At 38.5% G+C, this 15,636-nt stretch overlaps 1 protein-coding gene across 2 annotated transcripts in view; it reads right to left on the bottom strand.

Moving 5' to 3' along the window:
- Nucleotides 1-397: 397 nt before the first annotated feature.
- The window catches only part of LOC107725552 (proline-rich transmembrane protein 4-like), a 23,451-nt gene continuing 8,212 nt past the window's right edge, over nt 398-15,636 (bottom strand). The window contains exons 3-4 of one of the 2 annotated variants that reach the window (XM_016534833.1): nt 10,601-10,714; nt 398-3,092 (exon numbers count right to left, since the gene is read on the bottom strand). In XM_016534833.1, coding sequence (XP_016390319.1) covers nt 1,060-3,092; nt 10,601-10,714 — 2,147 coding nt within the window. In that variant the 3' untranslated portion in view covers nt 398-1,059. Of the gene's footprint in view, nt 3,093-10,600; nt 10,718-15,636 lie in introns of both variants that reach the window. The other variant, XM_016534832.1, reaches the window with a different exon arrangement.

Below are 15,636 nucleotides of genomic sequence, written 5' to 3' on the forward strand. Positions count from 1 at the left end.
CACTGCACAGAACAGACGCCGAGAGAGGTGACACTTCTCTGGGAGAGTCAGACCTCGCGTTCGCGGGACACCGTGAAAGGGAGCGTCTCAGGTTACTTATGTAAGCATGGTTCCCTGAGTAGGGAACGAGACACTGCGTCCTCTAGGTTTCTTGCCATGCTGCGGACGCAAGCTTCAGACGAAGAAGTGGATGATGTGTTCTCCCGGCGCCTATTTATACTATAGTCGCACCGGTAGTGACGTCATGGCTGTCGCCGGCCAACAAGTTGGTGTTTTTTCAATGTATGCTTCAGACACGGGTCACGACGAGGCGTTCCCCATAGCGACCCCTAGAGGACGCAGTGTCTCGTTCCCTACTCAGGGAACCATGGTTACATAAGTAACCTGAGACGTTTTCTCCCTCCGAGTTGATAAAACTGTTAGGCCTTTCAACAACAATGCATTGTTGCAAAAAACAACAGGTACTTGAAGTTAACTGCAACTAAAGACCAGAAGCACAATTAACTTTTCTAAAGATTTACAAAATTGGATTGGCAGGTTATACTGTATTTAATTTGAAACTATTTTCTGATGCTATGTTGCCTAGTATTTGTTTAACCGTATGGTTATCAGTAGTTCACACTCTCACAGTATTAATCACATAGACCAAAAAGTGATTTTGTACAAATTCATACAAACGTCACTGTTAGCATTATAGAGAAAGTTTGAAACTAATGTTTTACAATTACAAATTTATCAATCACCAAAGGACTTTTGTACAAAATCTGCCTAAGCTTCTGGCAATTGGTGGCACTTCTTTTACCTTTACAATGATATTGACTTCAGAATCCATTTCTTTGGAGAACTTACCTGACAGAAGCAAACCAACCCTTACAAAATGAAACATTTGGCACAGTTCTAGACCACAAAACATTTACCTGTATGTCTACACAGAGCAAATGTGTTTTGACACCCTGGCAAACAGACTCACCGAATCACCTGATCTGTCCATTACCTGCTCATCATATATCTAAAACCCTTTTGGTTCCTTCATAGTACATCATTTTGTTTTGTCTCCCCCTAGAGGTCAATAGTCTCACTGCAGATGCTCAGAGCATCAATCTGTCTGCACACACTGACAAATTCTTCTTGGACAGATTGGTCAAACTCTGACTGCTGGTCCATACTCTCCTCTGACTTTAATGTTCTGTAGGGTCTCTGTAAGCTTCCCCTTTGGTGGCCAGAGCTGGCAGTGTGGCTGGAACCCCCACTGAGGGTAGAGGGTGGTGGATGGTGTCCTTCCGGACTAGAGCACAAAACCAAAGAAGAGCCACCCAGAGACTGTCTGTAGAGGGAACAGGAGCAGGAGCTGCCTCTCCAGCGCTCGGGAGATGAGCAGCAAGTTGAAGATGACAGTGAGGGAGATGGGGATGGAGAAAAACCTAATGACGGACCATCTGGTTGGGTTTGAGAAGCAAGGGGAACTTGGGGTAGCACTTCCACACATGAAGATGTTCGGTATAGGCCTGGATCAGGAGTAAGGGTGTCTCTCAAGGTTTGGACACCGCTGGAGTTGGTCTCTCTACCATTCAGGGAGCAGTCACTAGAGGTGAAGGGTCGTAAGGGGCTGAAGACACTCATGTGAAATAGAGATTCACTAAACAGTGCTTCATCAATGCTTCGACGCAGATTTATGGGCGAAGGAGGGCGCAGGTCCGCTGTGGAGTCGCTGGTACAGGATGAACCCACAGAAGGGGCACCAGTGTTGGGTTGAGTGTTGGGCAAGTCCAGGTCAAGGTCACGATAGGCCAAAGCCCGGTTGCTGTGGTATAAAAGGTCAAGGCCATTCAAGCTGCTGAGACGGTCATCCACCAATGTGTACAAGGGTAGGCACTCTGTCTCTCCATGCCCAATTGGATCACAAATGGCCAGCTTCTCCTGGTGAGACAGAGTCCACTGGTAGCTCCCAGGAATGATAGGTGACTTTGCTGCAAGGAGTTCTGTCCAGCAACTTCCTGGCTGGGGAAGGTGATCAGAACAATAAACTGGCTGAGCAACTACCAGGACCAGTGTGAGGCAGATCACTGCTTCACAAACTCGGCAGCTGAACTGGAAAGTCCACCACGGCCAAGGCCGAAAGGACTCAGCGCTTCCAGCAATTCCGAGAGCGTGCAGCATGGCGTAGAGTTGCAGCCCTGAACAAGCCAGAGAAAAGACAGCACAGAGTAACACTGCGGCTGCTGCCCGGTCCCAATCTCTGCTCTCTGCAAATGGACAACGGTTGTAGCGTTCGGCTGGTGTTGGTGATGTGTTGTTCAGATGATAAATATGCTTGGAGTCAGCACGAACATAGCAGTAGAATACAAAATATGCAGCTGATAGGAAAGTCGCCAGAGCCACAAAGGCACCTCTAGAGATCAAGGACAGAAACAGGTAAACTTGCTGGTCAACATGGAGTAATGCAACAGGGCCAAAGGCAGCAGCAAAGTGCAGAAGCACCAAGCAAGCCAGGAAACAAGGTCTCTGAAAGGCGGAATAGGACAGCTGCATACGAGAGCGCATTGACAGGAGCAGGAATACTAGGCCAAAGGCCGCAGTCATGCAGGGAAATGGTGCCTCGTAAAGTAACAGTAAAGCCTCTGTGGATGCCATGCGGTCCTGGTATCCGTATGCATCGTACACTAGGGCGAAGGCCCTAGTGCAGCCAGCGGCCACCAGGCAGAGACTAACCAGAGCGAAGTAGCCACAGCCTGATGGGTACTGTAGGGGCAGGCACAGGAGGTTCAGGGTGGAGGCCAAAGCGACTAGACAGAACACAGTGCCCAGGCCGTAGATGTGTGCTTCCCACGCTGAACCCCATGTCGCCAGGGCACTGTTCCAATCAGAATATAGTGCCACAAACATAGGTGGGGCTGTAAATGGGTTGGGACTTTGAGAGAGGTTGGTGGAGAAGGTGGTTGTGCTGTAATTTTTGCTGCTGTTGCTCAGGACAGTGGTGGTGGGCCAAGTGTCACTAGAACTGCAGATTCCAGAACGTTCTGCATTGCAGTCAGGGAGTGCATATTCTTGGGTAAGATCCATCAGCCAGTCTTCAGATGTGGCGGTGGCCATTTCTAAAAGGAAGAACAAACACATTGCATTATTAGTACAGCAGACATGTGTAAAGATGTACTACAGATACTGATTCTCAGGAGACTACTCATGTTTTAATTATTCAATGAGTCCCATTTAAATATAAAAGTTGAATGGAAAGCTAGTTACAAAAAAAGAAGCACACAGAAATAAATCAGTAAAAAAAATTTTTTTTAACTTATTATTAAAAGGTAATTGGTACTGGTACTTTTACTGGTACAGGTACTGGTAATTTTCTTCCAGAACATTTTCAGTTAAGTTTACGGACATTTCCTATAACCCTAAAACACAACATAATGCAGTGGCTAATTTAAAATATGGATAAAACACCTGTGAAAACTCAATATGGAAAATTCCTTATTAGCACAGTACATTGAACCCTATTTTTGAGGACTTTTCTTGGAGTGTATACAAAATGAATATTCCAGAACAGACAACCTAGGCAGTCATTACTGTCACCAACTTCTGGCAACCTATTATTTGTTTTTCTGTGATAGACATCAGCACTAGATGCATTTTTGAGGTGTCTGCCCAGCTGAGCATGTTTCACAGTGGAAAACCAATGGTTTAGATGTAGAGATTCCTAAATTTGGGAAATGTCTAGTGTTTTAAACCTACTAAAAGTAAAAAGCTCTCAATATGATATTTCTAACAGGGGGAGAAAACGTTGGGGAACATATTTGCCCAAGTAGCAGGGATTGGTGGGCTGCCATGAAAGGCGGATATACGACATCTGTTGTTTGTATATAAATGTAATTGTGATTGTATTGTTTGATTCGCAGATTGCTCTGGGAGGAGGCTGCTGTTTTATATTTTGGATTCTGTGGCTTGGCTCTGGTGCTGAGGAGTGTTACATACATTAGAGTTTCTTAGCCTAACAGAGTTGGAACAGCATGTGAAGTTCCATGTGACAGCCTTTCCAAATCTGGAAATGCTTCCTAACGCTTACCAAACATTTTATTTGGAAGTGATGTATAAGCAATCCAAAAGCAAGTCCTCAGATGAACTAACATCACCGTAGAGCATGTACATGTTATGAAAACCCACACAGGTTTGTTTGTGGCATCTAATGTGCCACTGTAAAATGTGATAAGACATTCAAAATATGTAAATCCCCCTGCACTAGAAGGATTGCCCTGCTGTGCATTTGCAACTGATGTGCAAATCCATATGAGATGGATGATATTAGCTTCCACAGCCATATCAGTCCTGTGCATAACAGCGTGGAGATGTACGTCAGCTCTTCAGAGACTGACATATCTAATTACACCCTTTACAGAGCAGATCAAAGTCATAACTCATCTTAGCTGCCACGATCAGGCTTTCTAAAAATGCCGGTGAGTTTACTGAAGCCTTGAGACAGAAACCATGAAGCATTATGGGCCAACAAAGACTAACAAAGCCTAGATGATGCCGTAACTATGTGTTAATGTAGACATTTATCAAAACAAATCAGCAAAATTCCAGTCCCCATCTCTGTTTCCAATTTCTCTGTTATATTCACAAATATGAACTGATGAAAACAAAATATGCAAATAAAAGCTTAAATGGCCATTCCTTTTACATTTCTGAATGCATATTGCAATGTATATGCATGAATGCCTGTATATTTATATGAAATTATATATTTATATATTAAAATGGATTAGATTAAATGTTAAAAATGGCTCTCTCATCTCACAATGTTCAAAATCCTACAAAAAAAAATCCATTTCATAGAGTAACCCTCACTGGGTAACTGAGTGAAGCAATTACAAGTCACAAGTCAAAAGGCAGGCATATTTTTCTCACTGTTTAAGTGTGATGTCAACCCACCTCCACATTGTGCATGGTGAATACATCATGTCTGAATGTTGTTGAGTGCTGGTAAGACCCTGCCTCATTTTAGGTTGCTTCTGTATGCTTTTATGTTGGTAGTGACAGACAAATTCCTGTTACACCCAGAGCCAAATTAACTACTTTGTTTATGACCTTCCTCCTTTTAAAAAAGCAGAGGCCTACGCAGAATCATGGGTCACTCCCAAAGGTGGGTCTGGTATTTTTTGCACTGGTTTTGGCTTTTTTGGCTGATGACCACCACTATAGTTAAATATACTCATCGTATCCAGTCAGTGGTGAGCACTGGCTTCCATTTTAATGTTAATGTGTGTTTTTTTGATGGTGGGAGTAGATAATCAAACCTAGTTGCACTTGATTAATGGCAGCGTGTGTGTGACAGCCACACACTGCTCATTAGATGCTTCTCTTTAATCAACACTACCACAACACTAACCACCAAGCAGTGCTCATTAGATCTATATCTTGACATCAAGATGGCTGTTTATCCACTTACATTAAATATAGGTTACAGCTGACTCCTGTTTGCAGCAAACTTTGACTCATTGGAATACACTGACCTGATTTCTTTTCAATAAAACTGTCTGAATGGATGTTCAGCTCTTATTTTCTTTACTCCTTTATGTTGTTCATTCATGAAAAATATCCATTTGTTGTTCATTCATAAAAATATCCATTCTTAATGTGCTTTATTCAAGAAGAATGGGCAGAATGAATTTCTGTGTACAGTAAATCCTACAGAAGCATTCATATGTAAATTGCTGAATTGATTTCAATGCGACGTACATACAAAAAGGATTTGGAAATGATTTATACAGAAATTTGTTCTGGATGTGCTTTGATGAATAAAATGAAAGACCCAATGAGTTTAACATATTGCTTTTGCTGTATTCTTAAAGATTAATTAAACAGCTTTAATTCAGTCTCCTGTTTTGCTATTTGTGTTTCCCTGTCTTCATATATAAATGTGCTAATCTTAAAATGTTTTTGTGTCATTCTTTCTGCGTCAATTGTAAAAATAATAATAATAATAATAAGTTTTACACTAAAGTTTGACAGAAAGGAGGCATTATATTGACCAAAAGTGACAGTAAAGACTATTTTAAATAAACTTTTCTTTCAATTTCACTAGGCAACTTGTGTTTAAAAACTTAAAAATAAGATTCCTGATTTAGGAAATAGGAGATATTTTTACTGACTGGCTAAATGGATATTTTTGTGCTTGTTGAGTTAAGAATTTCTCATATTTATACCACACAAAACTGCTTCAGAAGTATTAAAGACCAAACAAGACCAATTAAAGACTGCAAGTAAAGACTGAAAAAGAACAATTAAGCAAAAAATAAAATTAAAATTCTGTTACAAATGCCCTGTTTAAAATATCAGCATACCAGCTAGAAGAAACCAGTTTATACCAGCATGGAAATTAATGCTGGACTCAGCAGGGTAGTCTCTTGCTTTCTAGATGCTCTTGCTATCAAATGCCAATCCAAGTCAAATGAGCTCAAGATGGCATGAAAAACAGCTTTAGCAAGTGTCCAGCTGTCTTGATGAGAATAATTAGTGTTTGATTAACTAAAGGCTGTGAGAAGTGTGTCACTCTGACATGAGGAGAAAGTGTATGGTAGGCAGACACAGGAATAGTGTGGTGAGAAGGCCGGGCACTGATAAGAGGGATTGTTGTGGCAGGCGCCTGCTAGTGCCCTCCACCCTCAGGGGTGTGGAAAATATGACTAGTTTCTGGATGTGAGCCAGAGTTTCAGTCTAGGAATCAATCAAATCTCAATGACCCTGATCCCTGCACACACTGGATGATACTCTATTTGTGGAACTGTGTGCACATCTATCAAAACAAAATACCTCTAGAGAACACAGACATGTAAACATAGCAGGAATTAAAGTCAGGTTAACATCATCATCCCATGGGGTTTCCATAATGTTGTTGTTATGGCCATGCATTGTAATAGTACTGGATGGGAGTTCAGGAAGAGGGGACAGGAAGCAGACCAAAGGCAAACAACTCCACTGATCCACATGGGGTTAATGGGGTTTCAAATGATAGGTAGGGTCAATTGTTGATGGTGCCACCCCGGGTGAGTCTATACAGACATCTAACATTTTGGGTTAAACGTTTTTGCCCACAAAATCTGTTCAGACATGTCACTCAATTAAATAGCTTTAATTTCATGGTTACATTTTATTTTAAGTTCCAATTCTCGCTATTAACAAGCCATTAACTACGACTTTTGCCCCAATAAACTCCTAATCTGCTGCTTATTAATAGTTAGTAAGGTGGTTGTTAAATTGGGCAGGATTAAGGATGTAGAATATGGTCATGCTGAATATGTGTTTTATATGTACAAATAAACAGCCAATATGTCAATAGGCATGCTAAAACACAACTAATTAATAGTGAGAAATGGTCCCTATACTTAAGTGTTACCCATTTCACTAACCACTGGCTTGACCTGTAGTTTATCAGTTAGCATGTTTTTGTGAAGATAGGGATCACAGTGAGAGCAAATTTCGATTCAGTTACTTAGTGAAGAGCCATCTTGCCCAATAGAGTTACAAACAAACAGAAACTAATCTAGATGCATAACTGCTTGTTTATCTGCAATTACACATCTAGATTAATTAGTTTGTTTCATTTTAGTATTTTTATGTGCTATTATAGTATTTATTAATTTTGAATTAGCTTTCATTTTTATGCTTTACTTTCGGTTTTATTTCAGTTTTAGTTATTTTAGTACTTAAACTTATTTTAGTTTTTCATCTAACATTATATATATATATGCATATATATATATATATATATATATATATATATATATTCAGCTTTATTTCAATTAACAAAAATGACATTTTTGAAAAATGAAGAAAAGAATAATCGGTAAATACTAATGCAAGACTATGGGTGTTTGGGAAAATGGTTGTCAAACTAGTTTGAGACCATGGGTGCTTGTCAAATGGAAGGACGCACCCTATATAGCGTTATGTGAAATATCTGCTTTTTAGCATTATATGATTTACAACAAAACAAAAGAACACATAATGCCTTCACCTCAAAAATCATCTCAAAAAAGCTTTATGTCATGGCTGCCGAGATATGCCGCCTTACAAAGTTGCATCCATCGAATTGAGAAGCACCCCATGTTTATACCTCGTTTGTAATAAACTATCAATTCAAACAGTTCAGTCTAATAAATGTGGGTGCTATACATTTTTATGCTCAAGTTGAACTGATTTCTGAAAGGTGCCCTGCTTTGTGTTTGACAAGTTGTTCATTATCTTAGCAACACGTTAACACCAAATTCTATTGGGATTAATTGTGAGTAGTATCTCCGATGTGGAACAATTTTTGTTTTATTGGTCACACTTTATTTTAAGGTCCAATTCTTGCTATTAACAAGCCATTAACTATGACTTTTGCCTCAGTAAACTCCTAATTTGCTGCTTATTAATAATAAGGTAGTTGTTAAGTTTAGGTATTGGGTAGGATTAGGGATGTAGAATATGGTCATGCAGAATAAATGTTTTGTAAGTACTAATAAACAGCCAATATGTTAATAAATAAGCAACTAGTTAATAGTGAGAATTGGTCCCTATACTAAAGTGTTACCTTTTTTTGTATGTAATTAGCATATACACCAATGCGTCAGCTGTTCGAATCACCCAAGACGGAGGTGTAAAGAGGATCTGAGAGTTTTCCAGGTTGTCAGAATGTGAACCAGCAACAAGTATTTTAGGATTATAAATTCAGACATGACTCGCTGATCCGATAATAACAACACCCTCTGCTTAATTATGGAATACAGTGCTGTGATGTCATTACAAGTACTTCATCTATCCTGCCTCACTTTCAATTTCTGCTCTCTCTAATAATAGATGAGTGGACAGCAGGGTAGGATGATCCCATTCATATTGATGAGGCCTGGGTATGCTGACTTAAAGAAGAGGGCAGTGAAGGAGAAATGACAGGAAGGAGACAGGAAGACCTTCTGATCCACTTCCTTCTCACAGGACATTCAATTTTCGGGTGAGGTGAATGTGTGTGCTAGATTTCGAAACCTTTTGCATCCTTAATTTGAGATACGGCAGCTGCAGTTTTGTGGGTCGGATCTCTGCATGCAGTTTACTTTACGAGACAGCCCATAAACACACAGATATTCTCGCAACCTGGTTCTTGGATCGTTGTGGCATATTTTGTCCATCTATTAATGGAATTTAGGTTATCCCATTGAATGCAGCGGGAAGAAAGTAGGTTAGGTGCCACAGAAGAGAAGCTGGGTCGAAGATGCACCTCATGATCAACAAGGAAGGTGACATAAAATGGCACACTTAACGCCATATGTTGATAGATCTGATCTACTGAGACACGTTGCATAACTCAACTCTCTTGGGCAGTTTAGTGGTCGGCTTGTTTGTAGGAGGTGCCAACTATGAGATAAAAGTGCTCGTTTCTCCTCCCTCTGGAAGCAATTACTGGCAGGTAACAGACGTTTGGTCGTGGTGCACTCGGCCATACCATACCAACAGATATCTTCCTCTAAATCATGTGGAGGAGGAGGAAGAGTTAGACTTGAATTTTTCAGAGAAGGAAATATGACAAGTTGGCTCACTTGTTACTGTGTTTGGGAAACATATTACATCCTTCCAGCTGATGTGTGCATTATTTCATGTTAAAATACTTTCTCCTAACCCAGTATAATGTGCAGAAACAAGTAAGCCATTTCAAGGTTGATTCCTTTAGAAAATGTATCAAAACTTTTATCTTTTTGTTTGGACATCCCAACCAATCAGACGCAGATACACAGGCTCAATAATGTTTGTTTTGAGGCAGGACTATCTGTTTGTTCAACCAACGGAGAGCTGGTATGACATTCTTAAAGGGATATTTTACACAAAATCTACCTATCCTCATATCATAAAAAATTTCGCAGAATGCACTAATTGTCCTTTTCCATATACAATTATAATGAATATTAGAGCTTTGAATCTCCAAAAATGGTCCATAAACATATCATAAATGTGGTCCATATGCACTATATACCAAACTCTTCTGAAGTCATATGCTGGTTTTGTGTGAGAAAGACCAAAATATAAAAGTCTTTATTCACTGAAAATCCTAACATCCATCCTAGCAGTGCCTGGAGTATTTATGGCAGTTCACGAGTGAAGTAGTGTCAAATGTGTGAACAAATTGTTCTTTTGAATCAGATCTTTTGGGTTAATTGGCTGATCCTGTGAAGTCACAAATTAAAAGATTCACAAATTACATTGGTCTGGTTCTTGAGACTCAATGGGCCTGCTCCAATACCCACACATGCGGTCTTTGTACTTGAGCACTTGTCTACTTTCCTGTATTTGGCAGGCTCAAGTGTTCAAGTGGGCATTTACTTTTGTGATAAAGTACATGTTTGGAATGACATGAAGTTGGGTAAACTATGACAATTTTTCATTTTGTGTGAACTATTCCTGTAACAAATTAGTCTGGGCGGCTTGAATGTAGTGCTATTTACTCAGGTCAAAAGTTTCTCAATTATACTTGTATTTTGAAAACTGGTTCACGTCCCAAGATGAAAATCGGAGTATAATTATCACAGGTGTAGATTACATAAAGGCGTGTATTGCATCAGACTGTTTTAATTACCTGTGTTCCTGAGAGTCGTCACGCTAGCTGATGTTGTCAGTTCATCGTGTCGCTCTTGTGTTGTCATATCAGCACTCTTCCCCGTTTCCTTATCTCCTTCCTCCCATGGAAAGCCTGCTGCGAAAACAGAGCACACAAGTCTGAGAATGTGGTGCTGAACGAAAGTTATGACTGAAAGAATGGAGAAACAGGAACATTTTCTAACCTAGTTATGTCAAACAGATTTCTGCAGTATTCCGGGCCAGGCTTCAGTGGCACTGGAGTTGGCATCTGATAGTTTAATTACAATAACTTGACTTTCATGTCTACAGCGACTGAGCTTCATTACGGATCAGAAACGAAAACCTTATCTTTGTGACGAAGCAGGATTATCAGACTAATCCGAAGCAAAACTTTCCTATGAGAAAAAGCTACAAACAGACACTAGGTTGTGTGTGGCTGTGTAAAACTCACACATACCTTAACTAGGACTGAAAAGAGACCTGACACAATGAGGCCAGAGTGTTTAATATCTGGTCACTGGTCAATGATTCCCACAGATCCAACTCAAAGCTTGTCCTATTAAGCACCACACATCAAACTTCCGTGTTTGTTACATTCTTTATGAATAGACTTTACGATGGAATATTTACATTCCCAAATGTGTAACTATGCAGATGTTTGGACATACGTGTGCGTATGGACTCTATGTATGGATGTGTAGCGTCAATGTGCCCAAATAAGTGTGCACACTTGTGTGTACATTAGGCTGAGTGAAAGCTTTCATTGCTTAGACACAAACATGATCTTTAGGATGACTTGAAGACTGTTTGTGTGTCTACATTAATTCCTTGTGGTAACTGCTTAAGACCTGCATGATGTTCTTTTTTGTATATTGTCAGGATTCACGTTTCAAGTCTGATCACAGCAGATCTTCGCTCTGGTGCTGATACGGTCTCTCATTAGTATGAATAATGAGCTCTGCAACAAACCAAGCAAGGAGCCTACAGATGATTTATCTATCATCTGTATATATCCATCCATCTCCATCCATCAACCCACATCTAATCCATCAATATCTTTCCATGAATCTATATATTTATCTATTCCTCTATATCTACTGTATCCATCCATCCAACCAACTTCCCATACTTGTAATGAGAAGTGCTTAAAGGAATAGTTCACCCAAAAATGAAAATTTAGTCATCATTCACCCTCATGTTGCTCCAAACTTGTTTAAGTTTCTTTCTTATGTTGAACACAAAAGAAGATATTTTGAAGAACCAAATGGTTGTTGGTCCCTATTGACTTCCATAATGGGGAAAGAAATACTATGGAAGTCAATGGGGAACATCAACTGTTTGATTACCAGCATTCTTCAAAATATCTTTTATGTTCAACATAAGAAAGAAGCTCATACAGGTTTGGAACGACATGACAATATTTTCATTTTTGGGTGAACTATCCCTTTAACAAAAGAGAACCTTTAAGAGCTCCTTGTGGTTTTTCATCAACACAAAAGAATTTTAGCCAGCCATAAATATTAGTATTATAAGTTTATACAGTAGTTGTTTAGATTTGTTATTTTACAGTGATATATTTTAATAGTATTTTTTACTCTTTTGCTTCTATAACAATAACAACAACAACAACAACAATAATAACAACAATTAGTTATTATTTTTAATTATAGCCATTTTGATATCACACAATTTTGGCCAAATTGTGCAACTCTACAAGCAAACCTGGATTCGCAATCTTAATTTTTAAAAGAAAAATTTTAATTTGATTTTGATTTATATATTTATCTATCCATCTATATATCCATTTATTTCTATGTATCTATGTATTCCTCCAACATTAGCCTTGCACTGAATTACTCTCCACTGTCTCTTGATGGGTGATTTAAAGATTCTGACTATTACACCAGCTGTGGTGTCAAACGTCAAACGTCCCCCATCACTCTCCGTCAGAACCACCCAGATCACCAATCCTCATTAGATGATGAGAAATGTTCTCTCAGAGCTAGTTATTCATCTAAGCAACCCTCTTTACCTTCATCTTCCTGCCTTGTTCTCTTCTACCCTCCTCCTCCTCTCTCCCTGGTCACCATTAATAAAGAGGGAATTAGATCAGAATTTGTAATTTTGACCCCTGCACAGTGTGACATAAATCATTTAATCTCCCTCATGGGGCTGAATGTGTGTGTGTGTTTGTGTGTGAGATTATGAACACAATTCAGTATGTTCAAGTAAAAAAGGCCAGTCTGAATTTCATTTAAAAAGGATTTTTAGGCTAAAAAACATCACTAAATTTCCTTCTGTTTGGATTCAGTGAAGTCTCACATAATCTCCACACAGGCAGTAATGATTTGGTTAGTCTAGATGCTTTGAAAGAGCCTAATCATAGGATTAACCTTCTATGAAATGATAGTGAAGTAAATACTTTAAGTGTATTGTTTGTGAGTGTGTGTATGTTCTAGTGACAGCCTGCACATGCCTCTGTCCTCAGTTTACCCAAAACACACCGTCAACAATGTACTACATAGCACTTTTCAGCAGTGTTGCCATGACAACAATCACATTGTAACCAGACGAGAGCCGTAACCTTGACAACCGTATAGTTATGATCTAGCATATTAACAACCCTAGAGTTCAGTGGTATTTCATCCCAAAGAAAAGAAATATAGAATTTGCAAAGTGATGAAGATTTTGTATTATTTTCATTACAATTAAACCCTTTGTGCGGTCTTCGGTCACTTTTGACCCAAAAATTTTACATTTTGAAATTTTAAAAATCGTAGCTTCATCAGAATGGTACGAAACTTGGTGACTTTTATGGCACTTGGTACGACCATAGGAAAGTGAATGGGAAATGGGAAAAAAATGTGAAAATACAGAAAATTTTTGTGTGCCCAATCTACAAATCCCCCACGATGCAGAAAAAAATTGCACAGCAATGACGGGGTGAAACTCTAAAACATCTAGAGTGCAAAATCAACACACCCACTCACACACAAACACACACCCCTATGAACTGGTGTGCCTGTAACACAGCAACTATGTAAAATAAAATCAATAATTCAACTACAATTTAGTAAAAAAAAGTGGACAGCAAGAAGGGGTTTCACTCTAAAACATCAAGAGTGCAAAACAGACACATCCATTCACACACTCACTCACTCACTCACACACACACACACACACACACACAGGAAACTTGGCATTCCTGTTTATTTTTGTTACATTTTTATAGAATTTTAATGTTTTGTATAACAAAATGCTTTCTGTGTTCAGGTTTGACTGTAGTAATAATAATTCAAAAACTGACGCTTCAAATCAACATTTACAACAACAAAAAATATAAACCTTGGCAAAAAGTAGTCTTTAAGAATGCCTTAATATACATTTAAATCCACAACCTAATAAAAGTAAACAATTATGTATAAAAACAACTAGGGAATTCAAAAGCAAAAAAGAAAAAATGTTATTGATAAAAAATATATTAGATTGATTTTACTGAAGAAAAAAAAAAATTTAAATTTCAGGTGTCCGGTCACTTTTGACCGCAAAGACCATGAGTGTGATTCACAAATAAAGACCGCACAAGGTTAAACATTTTCCAACCTAATTCTCATTGTCGTATGAGAAACTCATTTTTCATAACTATAATTCTATGATTGTCTGGAAAATTTTTATTTTAATTCACATAAGTATAGTTCACTAAATAATTGTACTTTAGGAATGCAAATTTTAGATAAAAAGTTACTTTTTTCCTTTTTACTGTAGTAATAAGAATGAGATTTCTGCACATTATGAGTGGTAAAACAAATATGTATGTAATAGGTTTTATTTTATGGTTTTTTTCCATTTGATTTTAGTGTGATAGTATAATATGATCAGGGTTTCCAAGTCCACAGAAATGCACTACTTGTAAACTGTTGCTGCCATGGGTTAATTTTTTTTCTTGCCGTATAAAGGTTTGCCATATTGGATAAGCTGTATTTCACTGAAACGTGTATAATGAAACAGTTTTACCCATTTTTAATCTATCAATGATAAACCTGTGCTAGATGAAAGATTTTGTATGAGTGGAATACTGGTAGGGAGCCTTTATGAAAAAAGACTTTGTTTATGATATAGTGATTTTTATTTTGTATAACGCATAACAGTGACTATAAATCATGTATTTTAAGAATTGGAGTAGCATATTTTGGGTTTGACTGGGTCATTGGACTAGTTTTAGGCTATTTTTGATTGGCCTTTAGACTAGTTTTGTTTCGCAGATCTGGCAACCCTGCATGTGACCCAGACAGTGTTTGAGAGATTCAGGCTTGTTTCCCTTTCCAGTCTATCACTATTCCAACACTCCTTTCTTTCCTGTTTAATGCTCTCCTCTTTCCCAGTCTCCCCTCCTCCTCTCAGTTCCAGTGCGGTAATTGACCTTGCTCTCAGCTCCAGCATGTTTTTGAGGTGGGGGATAAGCAATTTGTGGCTGCCTGCACCTCCAGAAGACAAGGTGACCCTAACATTAGTCAATAATTTGCTGTTTCACACACCCACACCCACATACCCACAAATGCAGAGGCAGTGTAACATGCTCTTTAGAGTACGAGCCATGTTTCTGTAGTGCATTCTAGAGGTGCAGGGAGCATATTTATGTAAAACCCTTTTTGATGTATCAATTGCTAAATTTACATTGTTTATATAGTGCCATAATACTAAATTGTCTTACATTTTTGGAAATTGGGTTGTAGAATCACTTATGTGATTAATTTGCATGTGTCAAATGTTTACTGATTGGCTTAAGTGGATAGTCCATCTAAAAATTCTTTCTTCTGTGGAATACAAAAAAAATATATTTTGAAGTATGTTGCAAAAAAATACAATGGAAGTCAATGGGGACCAGCAACGATTTGATTACCAGCGTTCTTTAAAATATCTTATTTTATGTTCCACAGTGGAAATAAACTCATACAGGTTTGGAACATGAATGATTACAGAATTTTTCTTTTTGGTTGAACTACACCTATATATATATATATATATATATATATA

The sequence above is a fragment of the Sinocyclocheilus rhinocerous genome, unplaced genomic scaffold (genome assembly GCF_001515625.1).
Source record: "Sinocyclocheilus rhinocerous isolate Xijiao unplaced genomic scaffold, SAMN03320098_v1.1 scaffold153, whole genome shotgun sequence".
Lineage (NCBI taxonomy): Eukaryota > Metazoa > Chordata > Actinopteri > Cypriniformes > Cyprinidae > Sinocyclocheilus > Sinocyclocheilus rhinocerous.